Source organism: Mauremys reevesii, linkage group 7 (genome assembly GCF_016161935.1).
Source record: "Mauremys reevesii isolate NIE-2019 linkage group 7, ASM1616193v1, whole genome shotgun sequence".
NCBI lineage: Eukaryota > Metazoa > Chordata > Testudines > Geoemydidae > Mauremys > Mauremys reevesii.
The window spans coordinates 12,191,350-12,212,968 of NC_052629.1; the positions used below are offsets into that span (position 1 = coordinate 12,191,350).

At 42.4% G+C, this 21,619-nt stretch overlaps 1 protein-coding gene across 21 annotated transcripts in view; it reads right to left on the reverse strand.

Annotated features, from left to right (window-relative positions):
• Positions 1-257: 257 nt before the first annotated feature.
• ABLIM1 (actin binding LIM protein 1) overlaps positions 258-21,619 on the reverse strand; it is a 295,428-nt gene continuing 274,066 nt past the window's right edge. For 20 of the 21 annotated variants that reach the window (XM_039546132.1, XM_039546129.1, XM_039546130.1 and 17 more), the window contains 6 exons: positions 21,065-21,129; positions 20,703-20,763; positions 14,770-14,777; positions 12,892-12,966; positions 8,494-8,574; positions 6,745-6,858 (listed from right to left, as the gene is read on the reverse strand). In XM_039546132.1, the coding sequence (XP_039402066.1) occupies positions 6,745-6,858; positions 8,494-8,574; positions 12,892-12,966; positions 14,770-14,777; positions 20,703-20,763; positions 21,065-21,129 (404 nt within the window). Of the gene's footprint in view, positions 6,859-8,493; positions 8,575-12,891; positions 12,967-14,769; positions 14,778-20,702; positions 20,764-21,064; positions 21,130-21,619 lie in introns of all 21 variants that reach the window. The other variant, XM_039546125.1, reaches the window with a different exon arrangement.

Sequence of the window (21,619 nt, forward strand, 5' to 3'; positions counted from 1 at the left end):
ACCACTAGTCATGTGGTTGGGTGTGTGTGTATGTATATTTATATATAGATTTTCATAGTGACTTTCTTATGGGAAACCATGAGTACTGTACTGCTAGTAAATATCCTTTGCAACTCATCTGCCTCCATTTGTTCAGCTCTATGAGGCTGGTTTTTTTTTGTTCTTAGTAAACATCCTGATTTATAAAAAGATTTTAATAAAAACTCATGAACATGAAAAAATAAATAAAAAGGAATGAAACAGTTTGCATCCACCCCTTAAGAATAAAGCACAAAACTTTATTCATTGACTTGATTTGCGTACAACAGTGATGCAGATTATAGTGGCATAGGAGTGCAATATGTGTTGCTTGCAATATGAAAGTGGAGAAGATCAGTAATTGTACAGAACAGCAACCTAGGTCAACTTCTCATTTCGCAAACAAGAGGACTTACTGTACAGACAGACATCAATTCACTTTTACAGAAAGACTCGGAAATAGAGCTATACCGCAAACCACTGAATAAGAAAGGGAATCTTTCAAAAAAGGCTGGTTTGTCAAGTTTCTGAAGGAAGGGGAGAAAACATAATGAAACCTAACCCAAAACAAAAGACCCATCGCTAAAACCTATCAACTTAAAACAAAATCTCTTTTTAAAGTTAGTTTTATGCCCCAAAACTTAAACCCCAGCCATCTATAAGGCCCCCTTACTGCAAGGGTTGTTAGCAACTCACACAGTCACTCTGCTTGCACAGAACAGTTTTATTAATGATACAAAAAGCTCATTACTATGCGAAGAAATGGCTTCTGGGATAGATATTTTTCTGGCCTAGCCAACTGAGTAAGGGCCTGATCCAAAGCAGGTTGAAGTCAATGGGAGTCTTTTCGTTGATTTCAATGGGCTATGGATCAGGTCCAAAAGATGCATATAGGCACCTAACTCCCAGTGACTTTCAATTCCTCTCTGCATCTTTAGGAATTACGCACCTAAATATATTTGAAAATTTGGCCCAAAGTGCTGTGTTTGATGCACTAACCATGAACATTCTGCAAGATTGTGCAGCTGAAACACCTATTTGCCTCCAGAGCAAAATGGAAGGGCTGCTTCATCTCAGAAAACTACGATCTCAAAGCATGCAGGATCAATATTCTCTCCTGTGGAGGAACATTTTGAGGAAGTAATTAACATAAATGAATTTCCTTGTTAGAAGCCCTTCGGGAAATGAAGTAATTCATGGCAACAACACTGATGGCCAATTATTTCCCCCCCCACACACACACTTCCTGAACATGCTTACATGTCAATGAATATGCTTATTGGCCTCAGAGATGATGCCTGACAAGAGGGGCCTTCAACTGGAACATCCCAATCTGTGCACAACACTGGTCTTCTTATTTAAATGCGACACAAAAGGTGGAGGTGGGCATCACAAGACAAAATCCACACCAGCTGCCACCCACTGTGGGTCTTGTAGCCAACCACTGGCGGTGTTTTCATACCGAAGGAGAAAGGCACATTGTTCTCTCATCACAGAGCTCAGTAGCACTTTCTATGCTTCTCATTACATTGCAATAGCCGAAGACCATACCCCAGGTCTAAACAGCCCTCCCCGGGATGTGTCTGCACTAAGAATCCTGCTGCCCTTGTTTGCCTGAACAGTCCCATGAAGTCTGAGTGGGTGGACAGTGCAGTGGCACTGGGGTTGCTCAAGTGAGCACTGACTGCAGAATCAAGACCCAAGTGTGTGTAGTGGACAGAGATGATCATGGCTCCAGGACAGGTTGGGTGCTTTGCTTGTTCCCTCCAATGGGGTGGGTGGTGAATCTTCTTGTGACTGTTCTTTTCAGTGGATATAAAGTAGCGTCCAACACGTGGAGCGAGTCATAGCAAAAACAAAAACCAAACCGTCCCTCCCCCCACATTGAATCCTGAAAGGGTGTTAATAGATATCGAAGAGGGGAAAGGGATGGAGAGAAAGAGGAGGTTTTTCATTCATTACATAACTCCTCTGTCCTAAGGTCCAGCCCTTCCAAGGGCTGAGTTCTCCCAACTTACATTGAAATTGATGGGGGCTACAGGTGCTCAGGCCTGCTCAGTATTAGGTCTTTGGGATACAGCACTGGCTCTCTTTCTGTGGGCTGATTCTGCGGTCACCTGTTACACCAGCTTATTTCCATTGACTTCAGTAGACTTACTCCTGATTTACACCTGTTACTCCGGATTTACATTTGTCTATGACTCCAGTGCCTTCAAGGGGCTTTGAGAGTGAGCAGCACTTGGCTGATCTGCAATTATTTCCTCTTAAATACGTTAAACTCACCTCTGAGGAGCCCTGGAGGACCCTAGTTGAGCCAGACCCACTCCCCGCCTCAAGGCATCCCTGCCATATTTATAACAGAACAAAAGAATTCTCTCTTTGTAAAGATTAACTTGCATTTTAAAACTGGCCGCAGCATAAACCTCGAGAGAGGCAACTACTCAAAGGGATTTGGCTTCAAAGGCTGGTGGCTAATTCAAGCTTAACAAATTTTTCCAAAAAGACTTGGTGACTCTCCCCAGATGACAGGACTTTTGGACCATCTGAGCGATGAAGACTTTCCAAGGTGTGCCTCCGAATGGGGAGAGGATGGCAAAACCTTCAGCATCAGAGCAAGTCAAACTTTAAAACAGGCAAACATCAAAGAAAAGACAGTCCAGTGACAGGAAACACCAGGACGTTATCAGAATCACAAAATTAAGTCTTGCACCTTGTAAGACCAATAACCCTCTCATTACTTTTCCAGCCTGACTCTTTTCACCACATATGGCAGCTGATCTGAGTTTACAGGTCATCACAAAGGATATTTAAGTTACTAACCAGAAACTGAAAAAAAGTGCATTGTTGTTAGACAATCTTTTCAAACTCTTAACAGGGCTCCAATCTGTTTTAAATGACACCAGCATGAAGTTATCCTTTAAGGAAGACAAAATAATATAATGAAGCTCCTCAAACAAGTTTTGAAAGGAAAAAAATGGTTTCATGTTTCACTGGGAAGCTGAAAGTGTTAGCCAAGTCTAAAAACTTCCAAATCTATCCTTCCAGCTACTGGCTTAATCCTAAAATCTGCAGAGAAGACACAATGCACATATTAAGATAAATGCACTATCATTCTGATTTTCAAGCCTGAGTAGAAATGAGTTCACTTACAATATAGTGCAAAGACACTGGACTGGCCAAGTCTTCCTTCTTGCTTCTTTCTAGTTTATATAAAAATTCTCGTGTCTTTTTTCTGTCTCTTAGTTGACAGGAGAGGGGACAAAAACAGTAAGTCAAATTACTTGATCCCAACAACACTGATGAATATTGCTAAGCTACACACAGCATTCCTTAACAATCTCATCATGGCTGGTATGGGTGCTGCAGAGCTGAAGGAAAGGCAATAAGTAATGGGTGCCATTTTCAAAAAGAAGTGCCTATGGCCAAATTCTGCACTGATTTACACCCAGGCCAATCATGGCAATGCACTAGGTACACTCAGAACATGCGAACACGTCAGCAATCAGGTAACTGCGTGCTCCAAATATGCATTTGTATCTGCAAATGGGAACCTACTTGAACAGCACCATATCTTCAGGGAACGTTTAAGCAGGAGGGGGAATTTACCTACATCTTGAAGATATGCCCCAAAACAACAGAATATGGGAGTGGTGCTAGGGAAATGATTCACAAACTAACGAACCTCTCCCTGGGGCTATGTCTCTGTTTATGAGGCTGCTACTTGCCATCTCAGGCCGATGGGAAGGTAGAAAAACTTGTGGTGAGAATTACTAGCTGCTCACTGGAGAAAACAGGCCCCAGGGCTGCAGCAGTGATCCTTAAAGACATGGGATCTCCTAGGGGTTGTGTACATGGGGACACTCAGGGAAGTTAAGATGAAATAACTAAAGTTGTGAGGTAAAGCAGCATTAGTTCACAGTAGCAGAGAATTTAGCTACAGTGAACTAACATCACTTTAATGACAGCATTTACACAGGGGTGTAATCCTTTGTAATTAATGTGCTTTAACTTCACACATTTATTTGAGTCATCTTAACTTTCATGAATGTCCTCATGTATTTCTTAGTAATGGAGAAACCTATCGTTGTAAAGGACAATGACACCAGCTTCTACACAGCAAACTCCTGAAGATGTGTGTAGGCTAAGATGCCTGGGGCACCTAAACTGGCTTCTCTTTCATTTCTTTCTAAGCAGGGATAGTGGCGATAGGTCGGAACTGGTTAGAAATAGATACAATCTAACCTGAAGTCATTTTTCATAGCTTGGGTTTTTGAAAATAAAGCATTGAAAATAACCAGGTCAGATATTTTGAAATTCAAACTTTGCTGGTTTTCAACTTTTCCGTTGGATAATGTTGCCTAGTCAGCTGTGGAGATGTTTAATAATAAAGCTACAGATGGAGGGAATAATGTGGTCTGCAAGCTTGCAGCTTTTCCTGTGCTACGCAGGAGAGCATCCTTTGAACTGAAAATCAGAACTGGGAAAAAGACTAAGACTGACCCTCCAAATCACTGCTCACCAGGGTGTGTCACGCTATGTTTGTGTGGAGTCATCTGCAGGGTTGGGGCCTAAATAATTTCGGGAATGTTTTAAAAACTGATGCCCAAAATATCCGGCTTGAAATTGAGCCATAATCTGCAAGGAACAAACAGCAGATTTCAGCAAATTCCAACCCTACCAAACTCCCCAATCATAAGCTGTTTGCCCCTTCAGTATGCTGTGTTTGGTTTCATTGGTAACCCGGATTTGCATCTCATTTCAGCTATTCCACTCCCATTTACTTGTCAGTAGTAATCTGGAAATGTTTATTATGCTTGTGCTGGAACATGAAACAAAACATGCTGAACTGATCCTTGCTGTAACCCCACTGAAGTCACTGGAATTACCCCCAGGGATTCGTTTGGACCAGTGTTATGCTGTTCACTGAGAACTTCTGTGCTCTTGTTCCATAGGGGTAATGGCTGATGGCGCTGCATGGTAGCACCTCCACCAGCTCATCCCCTGGTCTGCACTATTCCTTTCCCCTGGCTGTGCTCTCTAGCATGCAGGCGGTATGGACCCCACAAATACTAAACCCTCTGCCCAGATCTCTTCAGTGGTTCTGCTGGATCACGCCTCTCTGAGACTGCAACCAGAAAGCAGGATTTGGTTAATTCTGCACATGGAGAAGATTAGTTATAGGACAGCGTGCAGCCTGCTGGAGCAGAAGTGCAGAACTCAATGCAATGATCCAGAATCTCAAATCTCCTACACGACTTAACAGACCTAACCACCTCCTCCTCCTGATGTCTATGTGTTAGTCCTCAGTAATGGAAAACACAAAAGGCTCTGGTGTCTCCCATGAGAACTATCAAATCTAAAAGGAAAATCTTGACATCCCTCTGTAGACTAGCGCATTCATAAAAAAGAGGGATACATTGGCAGTTCAGCACCAATGTAGAGAAGACGCTGACCTTTCAGCAGCTAAGCATTCAGGGAAGGTAATGTGTTCCTCATGTCCTCGTGAGAACACAACCTGCCCTCCAAGCAGTGAAGTTATATACAGGCAATCTTCACACTCTGGAGCAGTGGGAAAAGAATGCAAAGAATAATAAGCATAACTCGATTAAAAAAAAACTATCCAGCATGATTTCCTGCACCCTACAAAGTGTGCCAGGCACAAAACAATACCAAGGCTGCATCTTTGTAGCATCAAAGGAATTCCAAACCCTCTTTTCAAAGCATGAGTGAAAACATGTTCACAAACAATAAAAAAGTGCTCAACTTGATACACTGTGCAGTATCCTCAATGTCTGCAACAGGGATGTAACCACTGAGCCTATACTGGGAGAACATGGTGCAAGATAGGACTATAATTCTCTGCGGGTGCAACTCAGTGCAGCTGAGCCATTTTGCAGTAGCAGGGAATTTGGCCCAAAGTCTGTGGGTGTGCACCAGAGAATACTTGAGAAGAATTTCCTTTTAACCCTTTCATTTCCTCCACCCACCACCCTCCCTAAATCCCCAGACTAAAGAACAAGAAAACTGCCACTCCTACACCATTCCCTTTACTTAAATGACTAGTAAAGCCCAGGCCATGTTAATTAAAGCAGAAAGTATGGAGGAGGGAAGATCTGAAAACATACACAGCAATTCACTATTGATATCCTAGCATATATGTAGTACAAGTACAAGCAGGGAATTTGTTTTCCAATAATTTGGTTGGTATGCAGTGGAATAGAGCCTCATTCTTTCCTAACAGAAAGAATATGCTGTTTAAAACAGTGCCAGTTAAGAAATGGTGTGCAAAAAGGATTAATTTTACCATATGGGTATACTACAGAATATATGTATATATATTCATTTCTTGAAGTGATTACAATTCTTTCATTCTACTAGGCATCCTAAGAGCACTTCCTGGCTTTAGCAATAAAGTCCATCATATTCTGGGCAAAAATAAAGGGAATATTATGGAGGGAGAAGAAAAGAACCGCTTCCTATCATGTATACGACATGTAAAAAGTTTACACATGTGAAAACTGCCATCAAGTTTCTGAACATAGAAATTTTTACCCCATTGGCAAATGTTCATGTTGGCCCAATTGCTATGAATACAGGTGCCTTTGTCAGATTTTTCCTTTTTTGGTGGATGAGTAAGTTGCTCTCCAAAGAGAATATGGACTTTATCACACGATATCCTATGCAATTTGTTTTGTTTAGTTTAAAGGGCTATAAATGTAGAGTGAATTAAAAGAGTTTTGCTTTCTTCTTCATGTTGTTGCGTCTCCAAAGAGGTAACTTGTCAAACTCTTGTATTGTCATGCCAAATATTTCTTGAAAAACTTCCGGTGCTAAGTGACGCTGGAGAAAGGGAGAAAAGCACAGACAGTCAGTGGAGAATGGGCTCATTAAGGATTTCATTCCAAAGCACAGCAGTAGTCTCAGGGAGCTCGGGTAAGTTGGCAAGCAGCTCCAGTGCTAGCCTTAGGGGCTTGATTAAAGGTCCAGGGACACACACTGAAATAATGCTAACAAAGCTCTCAACGTGCTTATCCACCACAAATGAATTCATAATAATACCTACACATCTTATATAGTGATTTTAATCAGTAGGTCCCCCAAGCACTTTAAAAGAGAGGTCAGTATCATCTCGTTGCACAACAGGGGAAACTGAGGCACAGAGAAGTGCAGTGACATGCCTAACATCCCAGCCAGCCAGGGGCAGAGCCCGGAATTGAACTCAGGTCTCCTGAATCCCAGTCCAGTGCTCTATCCACTGGGTTTCACTGTGTCCCATTAATTAGGCTTCTCAGCTACTTGTGACATAGGTATTATTGTTTCCATTTTAAGAGGGGGAAAACAGACAGAGAGTGATTAAAGGGGAAATTTTCAGAAGGACTGCCTTCCTTGCATGGCAATACGCTGGGCCAGCTAGCATGTGCAGCAGCATGCAGCACACGTGCTAGGGAAGGAAAGGTTTGACCAAGCCATCTCTCCAGCAAACCACGCTCCCTAAAAGCTGTGGTGCACCAGCACCTGCACTGGCCACACCCCCTGAGAGGGCTGTCTCAGACTCTCCACAGGTTTCTTCCTCAGCTGCTGCTTAGAATATGCTGGGTGGGGGGGATGAAGCTCTCACTGGTGCATGAGCAAAACAAAGGGCAGGATTACACCTATAGCCCACAGATCCATTCCTTAAAAAACATATAAGTGACCATAATGCTGTCTGGATATTGATGGCCCCCTTCAAAGAAACTGGGTTTAAAACCACAAGCAGTCAGAACATCACACAACTGCCCAAGTCTCCTTAACCCACATTCATGAACAATTTTTTATGTGGAAGTAGAGACATAAACCTCATGCTTCTAGACATAATCCAGACACTAATTAATGGCAGCTGGGAAGAAACTTCTGCTGTGGGCAGGTTATTCCATGGCACTCTGGAGTCCCTGGCTCCTCCGTAGCATCTGGCAGGGGGGCTGGAACAATCTGTATAGTGGGGGTGCTGAGAGCTAATGAACCAAAAACAGTAAGCTCTGTATATGGTGGAAACCACTTCAAGCCAGGGGGTGCAGCAGCACCCCCAGCACCCCTGGTTCCAGCACCTATGGCATCTAGAAGCAGCCACTGTCAGAGATGTGATACTGGACCTGATCTCATGTTCCTATGATTACTGGATAATGATTTACCAATATCTGCCTTCTCATCAATTTACGAGCAAATACAACTGGATGCTTGAGAAGCTCCATTGATGAGGTTTAATGAGACATTCATACTCATTCCTCGAAGCAGATTTGCAATTGCTACAGTATTTAACCCTACACCTTTGCTACCACCTCCTGAATCCTTCCGCTTGACAAATCTCCATTGCTACACAAGGCATTTCTGAGAGGGCTTCTTGGTTCAAAGCAAGGGCCCACACTTCTACATTTGATCGTTCAAATGAGGAACAATAAACTTCAGTAGGAAAGTACATTTAGGAACTTGCTTCCTTACCTCAAGCCGGGTTCTGTCTACATCCCGTAATATTTTATTTCGCCCTCTGTTGGTCACCATGAGCATTTCATATGGAAAAATCTGTTCGTGTATAAGAGGGATGGGGGGAGGGGGGAGGAAGAGACGGATTTACACTCAAAGACAAAAGAACATACATGTATTCTTCACCCAACCACACAACCACTGTTCTTAAAAGGAAATAACAAAACTATAAAAAAGCTTCTTTAAGTTGCCTGAAAGTGAAGTCCAATCTGGCTTGACCAAATACTCCTTCGCTAACAAAACCAACTCGACCACATTTTGTAGGTACAATACACACCAGCACCATTTTCTGAGATATGTATATCCACACTTCCCACAGACTTATATAAAAAGGTACAATATATATATTTGTTTTTAGCCACAAAGATGCATCTCTAGTCAATTTTTTGCCACTTGGTAAGTTAGTGTGGAGTTTATTTAGGAAAAAATATGTAGCATTCATGAACACGTTTGATGGTTGCAATAATTTGCACAGTTCTAAGGAAAAGAACTAAAGTTTATTGTACTTCAACCACCACCACCTGAAAGTACAGTCAGAAAAAAGTAGCATCTCTTAACAACTTTGTTAGTTATCAGATTGGGCCTTGCATTGAGTGAAATTTATCAGATGAATTATTTTCCATGTTGTTTGTTGATTTGTTTACAAACAAATCACAGGTCCCCACTGTGCATTTTGACCTTGACATAACAGATGGATTGCAGGAAAAGTTTTTGTAGTAGGAATTTATCTTACATGCCTTCCCCTTCTTTAACATGGCATACATCCGTTAAATCTTCTCTACAATATTTTATGAGGTTCTCTGGTTTGATTAATATTGTACTAATAGTCAGATATTCTGCATTAATCAGTTTTTGGAACTAAGGAAAATCATGCTCTTCATTTGTTTGGACAGGTTTAATGCCACAGTTTTAAAATGAAAAGCTTTGGCGCTTTTCCTGTCAGCTATTCCCTAATCAATCTAACCCAATCAAAATGATATGCCACAGAAAGGAATTAATAAAATTTGGTGCCTAAAATAAAGTGCTGGATTCATAGCGCTGGAAACTGAAGTCCTCTGTTTAGTTATCAAACATCTACAGCATAGACAGCAACAATGCAGGTGTCCCTTTGCCAAGACTCCTATGTGTCTTTGCCATAACTTAGAGAGACCATGTCTAATGGAAAATCTAATGGTCCACCTTCTATTGTCCATTTCACCTTTGGCCTCTCTGCTGAGCATGCCCATAAGCTTCTCAATTAGGGCCTGACTCAACTCTTATTTAAGTTAATGTGAGTTTTTCCATGGGATTCAGTGCAAATTGGATTGGCCTTTATTGCCAGCTGTGGTGGTGGTTTTAGTGATGTGGATATTTGTCCACTGGGGAAAGGACAGAGACCACCAAGTCCTCTCACAGAAACTGCTACGCAGAGAGCCAATGTTATAAATACACTTAACATTCTTAGAAATTAAGACTGCCCTGGTAACAAAACTCTGTTGTCCTGCTTCACTAAGTTCATTCCATTGTCACCAACTATCCCAACAAATTTTTCACAAGCATAATAAATAAGATTCAGCCATAAATGAACATACCATTGAGTTTATTGTAGTTAATAACTTAAATAATGTGTACTTAACCATATCTTACAGCCAGTATGTCTTAGAGTCTGACATTCTCATAATTGTACAATTAGTTCTACTTTACACTTTAAGAGTTACATTGTTTCTGTTCAACACTTAAAATAACTACAATACACAATTTTATATGAAAAAGTGTAACTTATCATAAAATAACCACAGTGAACACAGGGAAAGCTTAATTCAAAGGTTTGAGGTCATCATCACGTTTTATATTTAAAAATTCACTACATAGCATAGTTCATAATTCTTGGTTTCAGAATACACAAACTCTAACCTCCTTTTGAGGTACCCGCTCCTTGTTTCTATTGGATGAAGTTTCGTGAAATTCACTGATTTCCCCATCCCACATTTTTCATGGGCAATAAACACACATTTTGAGCCAAGCCTCAGCTCATTTAGGTTGCTGTTGGCAAGTTAATTGGGCTATACCAATTTACACCAGCTGAGGATCTGGCCCTACGTTATTAAATGTCAACATAAACTAAACTTTTACTACAGCAAAATTCCTATAAATTTTACTCTTAGGAAAATGTCAGAATTTGCCACCCAAAGCAAGAATAAAACAGTTATTTAAAAATATGTTGCCTGGGTCCATCAACAGCAATGGTGGCTGTAAGGAGTTATACTTCAAAGCAGGCATTATATTGGAGTAAGGAGCCAGAATAAAGCAGGATCTAAGGAGTGGTGAATTCCCCAAGGTAGATATATAAACATATTTTTAAAATTTACATTTCATTTAGGTCAAGGCTTATGAAGCCAGGGCTAGGGCCTTCTATAATATGTCTGGTGCTGGCTCAAAAGCAGAAAAAGCAATGTTGTCTCCAAAAATTGCTGCTCACCCTAAAGGCAGAAACGTCAACCCTTGTGATTTTGGCAAAACCATAGTTTTTCAGCAGGTTAACGAGCAATAGAGAAATGTATACAATGTAAAACACAGCTCTAATTGAATCCCTCTCACTATTAACATGCTGTTTCAGTCCCAAAATGCCTTTAGCCACAGTTGTAAAGTATTACATTTAATACCCAGGTGATAGCATCCCTTTCTCAACAAACACCCTAAGAATCCCTCTTTTCAAAAGTTAATCTAGGGCTGATGAAGGCAGTTGGACTGACAGCCCTGGAGATGTGAGTCTGTTATTCATTGTTAGAACAGGTACTGTATGGGCAGCAGCACTGCAAGCTTCCCACCATCTGTCTCACTTCTCGAGCTCTTCAAAACTGGGACCATCCCGTAAAATTCAGTAGAGGTGGCAGCTCAATGGCCAGGTGGATTACAATGGTGCTCCAGCCGCTTTGCCTGCTTAAGTCTTTGGCTTCTCTGCTGAGGTTACCAACTTGGGGTCTCAGCGCCAATTTAGGTGATAGCTAATTTTGGATGGTGCCATCTGCAGGCTAGGAAATGGACTAAGACTCCCCCTCAACTCCCAATTCATTTCTCATAAGCCACATTTCATATTAGCTGGTAACAATCTTCTCCCTGTAACTATTAACAGTAATGACCAAGAACAATGCCTCTGTTTACTTCCTTCACTATGTTTTACACGAAAATCCAAGATATTGTAGGACCATAAGAGCTGAGCGTAATCTACACACATGAGGATTAATGCACCTGGGTCACATGAGGGTTTCATTTTAAGACTGAGAAATGACAGATTTTGGTGAGCACGCGTCAGTCTAAATGTTTGTGTGGGAAGCGGAGGTACACCTAAGGAACATTCCTGCCAATTGGACAGGTAGCTGTGCCAATTTGTTACATACAGTACCGTCAAGGCAGGTGCAGTACTATTACACAGGAAAAGATGCATTGCTGCAGTCCCTTCCCATTGTGTTTCAATTACTCTTGAAAATAATGTTACATGCTTTCCTTTTGGTTCACTATTCCATTCAAACAGGAGTGGAATTAAACGGAAAGAGAGGCAGTGAGTTTTGCTCGAAAGCAAAGGGGGGAAAATGCATCTGTTCACTGTACCAGGCAGCTTCATATTATCTCTTAATAAGGAGAATGATCTCTTCTTATGGGTCAGTGTGCACCCCTAGAAAGGTGTGTTGCTATAACCCACAGGCTTCAGATGAGGCATAACAGCTGTGCTGATAACTGATAACATTTGTTTTACTAACGGTCAGCACACAGTTGGGTAAGTTGGACAATGCCTGTATATAAATGACTTCTCTTGCTGCTCCAGCAACTTGGGTATCAAACCTTATTTAACTTTTAGGATCTGATGCCCATTTATACTAAGGCCTCTTTCCACTGGAGTGGTATAAAGAGGCCCTAGTGTGAGAATTAGGCCCTTCCCTTTCCACTAATGCTCTGTGACGAACCCGGCCTCACTGCAGTTAAACGTGCCTGTTCCCGAGTTATGCATCTATCCAGGTTTAAGCACTGTGGGTTCCTCCTGTTTTGGCTCTTTGAACGTGGCAGCTTCACAGCTGGATGGGGAATTAGCTGCATTTGGCATCACTCAGGCGCTTTCAGCCTCTCAGTGTTGCCCCCTGGAACCCCTTCTTGGGGCTGCACACTGTGGCTGCTCTCGCCCCACCCCTGGAGCAGACAGGAGGGGCACCCATGCGAGGTGAGGGCCAGCACAGAGGGAGAGATTTGGCACATAAGGGGCAATGATTGGGATGAGGTCAAGAGAAACAACAGGGACCCAACACATTTCCTAGAGTAGCTCATCGGCAGTACATAGTCAAACCTTCACTGTCTCGAAGGAAAGTGAATAACAGCTGCACTTGCCTTTGGTTCCAACATGTTAGGCATAGACACTCCTCTGTCCATTCTCATTCCGGGGACATGACCATCCGGGAGGGACTGCATCGGATACAGGTATACGTCAGACACACAGGTTACACAGACACACACAGGGTAAAGGTACTCATGTCATGGTGAAAACAGAGGTGAATTTATGCTCATACTTTCCTCAAATCTTAACAATTAATCTTACCATATGGAACCCTGTCAAAACTCCTGCTTATTACTTTTCTAAGGTGAGCTCTGGATCCCATCTCTCTCAAAGGCTCTGATCTACTCTCTGCTCAGTAGGCCTGGACATGGGTCATTGTGGAACGCATCCATACCGCTCCCAATCAACCAGGGGGTTACTACAGAGTGGCCACACCTTTCCTGTCTCAATGGCTTCCTCTGTGGGCTTGCAGCTTGGAACCTCAACTCAGATCCCACACGACAATGTGTCAGGGCATTTCTAACCACTTGGATAGCATTAGAGTGTGGCTCTACTCTGAAAAAGTGACTGCAAAAATGGCACCATGAAATTCAGAAGTCTTTTTTCTCATAACAAACGGCACTCAGTTATATCCAGTATGCTCAGTTGACAAGTAAAATGGTTTCAGTTCTAACTGCAAACGCTACCTGTATGTGTCAGACAGTCTGGGTTCTTTCCATTTCACTCATCATCAGTAATAAAGGCTTTGCAGGTCCTGTTACAAAGGCTCTGTTACACCTGTGCATCCTACTTTTCCACTTTATCTTCATTGACACCTGGGAAAACCTAATGACTTTTGCACAGGGACAACTGTTTGAAACTTAGGGCAACTCCCACTGAAGTCAATGGAAAGAGATTCTTTGACCTCAAGTGGGAGTTAAATCGGGCATTTAATGGACGATTCTGCTGAACATGTACCAGCATGAACAGACTCCAGTTTACAATCTGCTAGGTGTATCAGCTCTGCAGTGATAGCAGGTGAAAAAGTCTTAACTTATTTTTGTCACAATAGGCAGATTTTACTGGGAATGCACACAAGAGGCATCTCTTGGTTAAGAAGGTGCCATTTCTACATAGTTACTGTTCATAGCACAACCACACTTTAAGCATAATGCATGGCACGACATAAATATATCTTGTAATCCTCTCACTGCAGATCAGTCTTTGATAAGGTACATAATCAATTTGCCCAAGTATTTAAATTATAATAATTTAGCATTTATATTGCAATAGTGCCTACAGGCCAACCATTTTCGGGCTTCATTGTGCGAGGTGCTGTACAAATACATATTATTGTGAACATTCATTAAGATAGGCAATGGCAAAAAGTTGTCATGGGAATCTGGAGAAGAGGGGCTGGCACTTGCAAGAGCATCTACTGCTGGAAAATTTATGATGGCAGCATCATAGGAGGCCACTGGCCAACCTCTCAGCTGGAGGGTGAATTCCATGTTCAGAGCCACAGACAAAAAGGGATAGTTTGAGACCATCCCCTAGTTTGAGGATGGGGGGCCCCAGAAGGAAGAGGAATGTGTCTAGACCACCCTTTGCTTGGAACAAGACATGGGGAGAGAGAACCCATGCTCAGATGCCAAGAATGAACCACTACAGATAATTTTCATTTCAACATCAATTAGCTTTACAAAGCAGGTCACAAAACTGGCGTGTGGGCCTCCTCACCCATACAGTTCTGGGGCTGTACCAGGAAGCGTCTTAGCTGTGCCTGTCCCTTGTTGATACAAGTCTACATCGTTGATTATGCTTAAACATGCAGATAAACTGAAACAAAGGTCTTTAAAAAACCCTTCCCTGTAGCAGTAATTCAGACTTGAATAACAGAGTGGATGTTTTTATGTCTGCTGTCAGTTGATGGATGAAAACCCGTACTCTACCTGGAAATCTGAAAAGCAAAGGGAAATCTCGTCAGCATTAGAATGCGGAAGAACATGGATGGGTCACAAACACCAAACAGAATATTTTAATTGTTCAGCGAAAGCAATATCAGATCAGTTTGCAGCTTCCAGCAAACATCAGCTTGCTATTCACCACTTTGATACTACTGATGCTTATCAGAGATATTGGAAGATAGTTACTATCAATTCACAAAACGGTGCATTAGCTCCAGTAACTCATCTCAGCTTATTTTATAATTAAGCATGAAAGAGATAACAGTCTCTGTGTCCCAGTCAATCTACAGTGTTGTAACTGATGTGATGTACTGATGTTGTTGGGGATATGTCAGATTTTTTGATTGACTTGAATCCAAAGGCCTAGGGTGACCAGACAGCAAGTGTGAAAAATCAGGACACGGGGTGGAGGGGTAATAGGAGCCTATACAAGAAAAACACCCAAAAATCGGGACTGTCCCTATAAAATCAGGACATCTGGTCACCCTACAAAGGCCTGATCCAGTTTCTACTGAAGTCAAGGGAAAGATTTAAGGGAGAAGGGAATTAGAATCTAAGGCCTTATCCAAATGAGAAAACAGTACCAATTTAATGACATTGGTTTAGAAATTGGCTTAGTTAAATCAGTGCAACATCCTATACATTAGTTAAATCTAGGGCTGTCAAGCGATTAAAAAAAGTAATCACGATTAATCGCACTGTTAAAGAATAACAGAATGCCATTTATTTAAATATTTTTGGATGTTTTCTACTTTTCAAATACACTGATTTCAATTACCACACAAAATACAAAGTGTACAGTGTTCACTTTATATTATAATATCACAAATAGTATTTTTCAATTCACCTAATACAAGTACTGTAGTGGAATCTCTTTATCATGAAAGTTGAACTTACAAATGTAGAATTATGTACAAAAAAAACTGCATTCAAAAATAAAACAATGTAAAACTTTAGAGCCTACAAATCCATTCAGTCCTACTTCTTGTTCAGCCAATCACTCAAACAAGTTGATTAACATTTGCAGGAGATAATGCTGCCCACTTTTTGTTTACAGTGTTACCTGAAAGTGAGAACAGTCGTTCTCATGGCACTGTTGTAGCTGGCATCGCAAGATATTTACATGCCACATGTGCTAAAGATTTATATGTCCCTTCATACTTCAACCACTCTTCCAGAGGACATGCATCCATGCGGATGACAGGTTCTGCTTGACAATGATCCAAAGCAGTGCAAACTGATGCATATTCATTTTCATCATCTGAGTCTAATGCCACCAGCAGAAGGTTGATTTTCTTTTTTGGTGGTTCAGTTCTGTAGTTTCCACATCAGAGTGATGCTCCTTTAAGACTTCTGAAAGTTGCTCCACACCTCATCCCTCTCAGATTTTGGAAGGCACTTCAGATTCTTAAACCTTGGGTTGAGTGCTGTAACTATCTTTAGAAATCGCACATTGGTTCCTTCTTTGCATTTTGTCAAAGTGAAAGTGTTCTTAGAATGAACAACATGTGCTGGGTCATCATCTGAGACTGCCATAACATGAAATATATAGCAGAATGCAGGTAAAACAGGGCAGGGGACATACAATTCTCTCCCAAGGGGTTCAGTCACAAATTTAATTAACACATTATTTTTAATGAGCGTCATTAGCATGGAAGCCGAATGGTATGGAATGGTAGCCGAAGTATGAAGGGGCATACGAATGTTTAGCATATCTGGTATGTAAATACTTTGCAATGCCGGCTACAAAAGTGCCATGTGAATGCCTGTTCTCACTTTCAGGTGACACTGTAAATAAGAAGCGGGAAGCATTATGTCCCGTAAATGTAAACACACTTGTTTGTCTTAGTGATTGGCTGAACAAGAAGTAGGACTGAGTGGACTTGTAGGCTCTAAAGCTTTAGACTGTTTTGGTTTTCTGAGTGCAGTTATGTAAAAAAAAAATCTGCATTTGTAAGTTGCACTTTCAAGATAAAGATATTGCACTTCAGTACTTGTATGAGGTAAATTGAAAAATACTATCTTTGTTTATCATTTTTACAGCACAAATATTTGTAATAAAAATAATAATATAAAGTGAGCACTGTACACTGTGTAATCTGTGTTGTAATTGAAATTATATTTGAAAATGTAGAAAAACATCCAAAAATATTTTATACATTTCAATTGGTATTCTATTGTTTAACAGTGCCATTAAAAGTGTGATTAACCGTGATTAATTTTTTTTAATCGCGATTAATTTTTTTTTAAGTTAATCGTGAGTTAACTGTGATTAATCAACAGCCTTAATCAAATCAGTACACTCTTCCTGTGCAAGTCCTAAGTCATTATGGTAACAAATATAAACATTAGGGCACAGCTGGTAGAAATATATTTCTTGTGGGTCAATTCAAGTGATGTTCATAAGTACAAAAGTGCAAATTATTATTTAAAATAAACCACCATCAAAATATTAGTTTCTGCAAGTGCATTGAACTCCCACCACATCAGCAAACATGGCACTCCTATCAGCACTGCAGTACTGCTATGCCTCACAGAGCAAAGAGTATGGACTTGTCTGTCTTTCATGAGATTTTCTAACCGTCCCTGAGCCACAGAGTCTTACTATAGATGGGCCTGGGGGAAACGTCACAAAAAGCTTATTCCAAATCCATTCGATTCAATTGGAAAACTTTCACCAAGTCAAAAATTGCAACTTTTCAAATGATACAAACATTTTCTGTGGAAATCTTCAGACTGTTTGAAAAGGTATTTTAAAAAAAGAACCTGACAAATTGTTTTAGCCGACTCTATGGATTTTACAGTACGGTCAGGATTGAAGGTGAGATTGTCAAAGAGGGCTACAGGACCTCCCAATGAAAGTCCAAAATTGCACAACAAGATGATGGCAGAGCTGGGAACAGAACCCAGAAATCCTAACTAACCTTAGCCAGAGGCCCACTCCCCTAACATGACATTTACAGAAAGTAAGTTCATATTCTCTGTGTATGGGGTACAAAATACACATGCAGTACTTAGCTACGCTGCTGTACGCTATTATGCTGGACATTGGGCAGTGTCCCTTCACTTGCAGAGGAGAGCTGAATATCCAACATAAACCACATTCTAGGAGCAGTGAAGAAAGTGTCATAGGGAATAGGAGAGCTTTCAGGAAACTAACTCAGATGTACCAGACCAGTTGTCCATCCCTGGCTAGATCCATCTTGAGAAATACTATATAATCACGTCTGGAGCGGTACATGCTTATTGATACATAGAACATACATCTGAACAATCCCAAAAGCCTTTAGCACATGCAGAATTTGCTGTTTAACTTTTTAGTACTAAGGAGGACTGTGTCTCCATATTCAGTAGAACTGTTGATATTAAAAAGTACCAGTTGTTCCTGTTCTGATGTGTACAACAAGTTACAACACAAGTCAGAGAAGAAAACAAGTGTAGACTCTGCACTGTTTAATATAAATGAGGCCCAGAGAAGCTGGTTTGATTTTCATCCTGTAGGCTTTTCCATCAACTGACTGATTCAGCCATCTCCTGACATTTTACAAGGCTATGAAGTGCTATGAAATACCTGACATGCTTTGCAGGTCTAGGATAGCTCACTGAGACTCCTAAATGCTACATTTGGGAACACAAATGGTTGGGATCCTTCCCTCTAGAACCTCTGCAGTCCTGGTCCACACACATGGGACCATCATTTCTGCTTGAACGCACTGAAGGTTATCCCAAGAGGTTCTTCACTTGTCCGATAAGCAGTTAACTTCACTGGCACTAGGACCTGGGATATCCCAACATTAAGACCTTTTAGAAAATGGGAGAAACCACAAATAGCAGAAGGCAGCTGAGCAAACCCAGCTGTATCATGTAATGATGCCTGAGTTCACAGTCCCATCCATTTTCTAAGCCTAAGATTACATTACAACTTCAGCCATGTTTCTGTAGCCAGGTCATGACACCCACATCTGACCTGTTACAAGCAGGTTGAGCTGTGAACACGCATGAGCTTTTTGCCCAATGCAACCATGTGTCAACCTTGACTGAGCATCAACACCCACATCAATATCTAACCGTGTTTGCATTATGGAAAAATCATAGCACCTCTGAGTTCTGGGTGGGGAGGTACCCAGAGCAGTACCAGCAGCCCAAGGGACAATGCATTCTGAAGTGTTCTACTGAAGAGTAGGGAGGAAGAAAGTCTGGCCAGTCCAGATACACCGGCATGGTTGTGGGACCCGTATGAGCAGAGAATAATGTTGTTATCTCCTGAGACACTGATGAGCCAGCCAAGCCCGCCATCTTGGGTGACACATGGTTAGCAGTCACCATTACTAACCGTGTAGTAAACGTGATTCACGGGAACACAAACCTTGTTTAAAACTAACTGTAAATGAGCATGTAAAAAAATGGTTAAAGTGCAGATAGGGCCTGATTCATAATTGAAAAGCTGAATGGAGGACACCTTTCCTTCTCCTTCCCCATACTACAGCAACGTTCCCTGGCTGGAGAGGCCTATGGGGGACTCTCTTCCAAGGCCACCCGGGGGGGATGGGGGGAGGGGCGCAAGTGGGGCAATTTGCCCCAGGCCCCACAGAGGCCCCCACAAGAGTTTTTTGGGGCCCCTGGAGCAGGGTCCTTCACTCGCTCCGAGGGCCCCGGAAAACTGTCGCGGGGCCCAGGACCCCAGAGCTTCTTCCACTCTGGGTCTTTGGTGGTAATTCGGTGGCGGGGGGGCCCCAGGCCCCCTGAATCCTCTGGGCGACCCTGCTCTCTTCACGGCCCCAAAAGGCTACTCCAAGAAGAGGCACGTCATGTTGCCACTGCCCTGTGGTTCTCCTGGAGGCTGCCAGTGTATGGAGCACTGTCACTGGCAGCACGACCTCCAAAGCAACTAGGCTGGCCCTTAAAAGGTGAAGTTAAAAAAATGTTTTAAAAGGACAAAGCATTTCTCCTGCTTTGGAGACGATTAGCTCCCCTGTGATATCTTGCATCAATTCATGCTTTGGCACCTGCGTGCCATAATCAATGCAACTTGTGACAAACTGCAGTCATGGCAAGTGATGTATACAAAGGGCCCAATTCCAGTCTCACTCTCAGCACTTGCACACATCATAGCCAGTGGAGTTACTACTGATTTACACCAGCATAGCCGATATGGGAACCAGACCCAATACACTCATGTGCCTGAGCTTTCAGAATGAACCAGAGACATGGACATGTTGGCCACTTCAGTCCCAGACTCATTTGTCAGCTAAGAAACGGAGCCCACACCTCTGAGCAGCAGATCAGGAAGTGCTTTGTAACAGCACCTTGTCATTTTTACCTGGTACATTTCTCACAACAGAAACCACAACCAGAGAGAGCATGAGTCTTGGGCTTGATGTGCTCAAAGGACTTTGTAAATATTAATCATCAACACATTTTACTGATGAGGAGACTGGGGCACAGGCAGGTTACATGTCTGGCCCAAAGTCACACAGCAAGCTAGCGGCAGACCTGGGATTAGAATTTAGCGCTCCCTGGTTCCTAACCTTGTGGCTCATGATTCCAGACCATGCTGCCCATGGTGTACCATTTGCAGCTCTATAATATAGCAAAACAGAACTCAGTGCACATCCCTAAATAAATACATACGGTTTGATTCTCATTTGCACTGAGACCCCTTTGCACTGCTGGAACAGATCCTTGCTGTAAATGAGAATCTACCTCATAACGTGGTTTGGAAAAAAAAATGTTGACAGGTGTCTGCACATTTTAAGTTAACGCTGGAGTTTACCGGACGGGGTAAAAACTGAGATGCAGATAGGAGACCAACTACATTTGCTGCCTTAAAAAGGAACTGCAGAAACCAAAGCGAGTGTCACAGTTCACTCAGGGGCCAAAGCAAAAAAAAAACAAAAAAAAAAACAACTGAGCCTTACCTCGAACATCGCCGCTCACATCCCCATAACTATTGTACTGACCAAAGTCTGTAGACACCGGCTGTAACGGGAAGGAAAACACGGACATATAAATGCACAGTTCACATATGCATGAGTGTGCAGGTATTTCTCATACAAAGGCCTTCAGCTCTCAGGTCTTGCTGCACGGTACACATTTCTAGCAGAATCTAGTCAAGAGGGAGGGGCAAGGCTCTTGGTAGCAGGTGGCTTTTGTTCTACTGATGTTAGTTTTAAAAGAAAGATTGATCCAATTTAGAGACCTGATGGGATTGACAGGGAAATAAATACCCAGACTGCACATTAACTCCACCTTCTGCTTCTCCACACTGCTGCCATCTTACCCTGTGCAGTCCATTTCTTCCATAGCCAGGGAGGGAGGAGGTTTTGGAGGCCGAGGCTTGTGAGGCTGAATGGGGAGGAGAGAAAAGTCTTTTAATAAAAACACCAAAAATCCACTGGAAACTCAAAGTCAGAACATTTGGGGAAGCAGTTCTCAGACTGTGGATTGAGACCCCAAAGTGGGTTGTGACCCTGTTTTAATGGGGTCACCAGAGCTGGTGTTAGACTTGCTGGGGCCCAGGGCTGAAGCCAAAGTCCGAGCCCCACCGGCCAGGGCCGCAGCCGAAGCCCAAGGGCTTCAGCCCTCACCGGTGGGGCTCAGGTTGCAGCCTCCCCACTGGGGGCTGAAGCCCTCGAGCTTCAGCTTTGCCCCCACCCTCCCCAGGGCAGCAGTGCTCTGGCTTTGGCCCACCTGCCCGGGGCACCACGGCTCGGGCTTCGGTCCCCCCTCCCAGGGCCGTGTAGTAATTTTTGTTGTCAGAAGGGGGTTGTGGTGCAATGAAGTTTGAGAAACAGCATTGACTTTGGAAAGCAAACATTGAAAACATGGCTAAGTG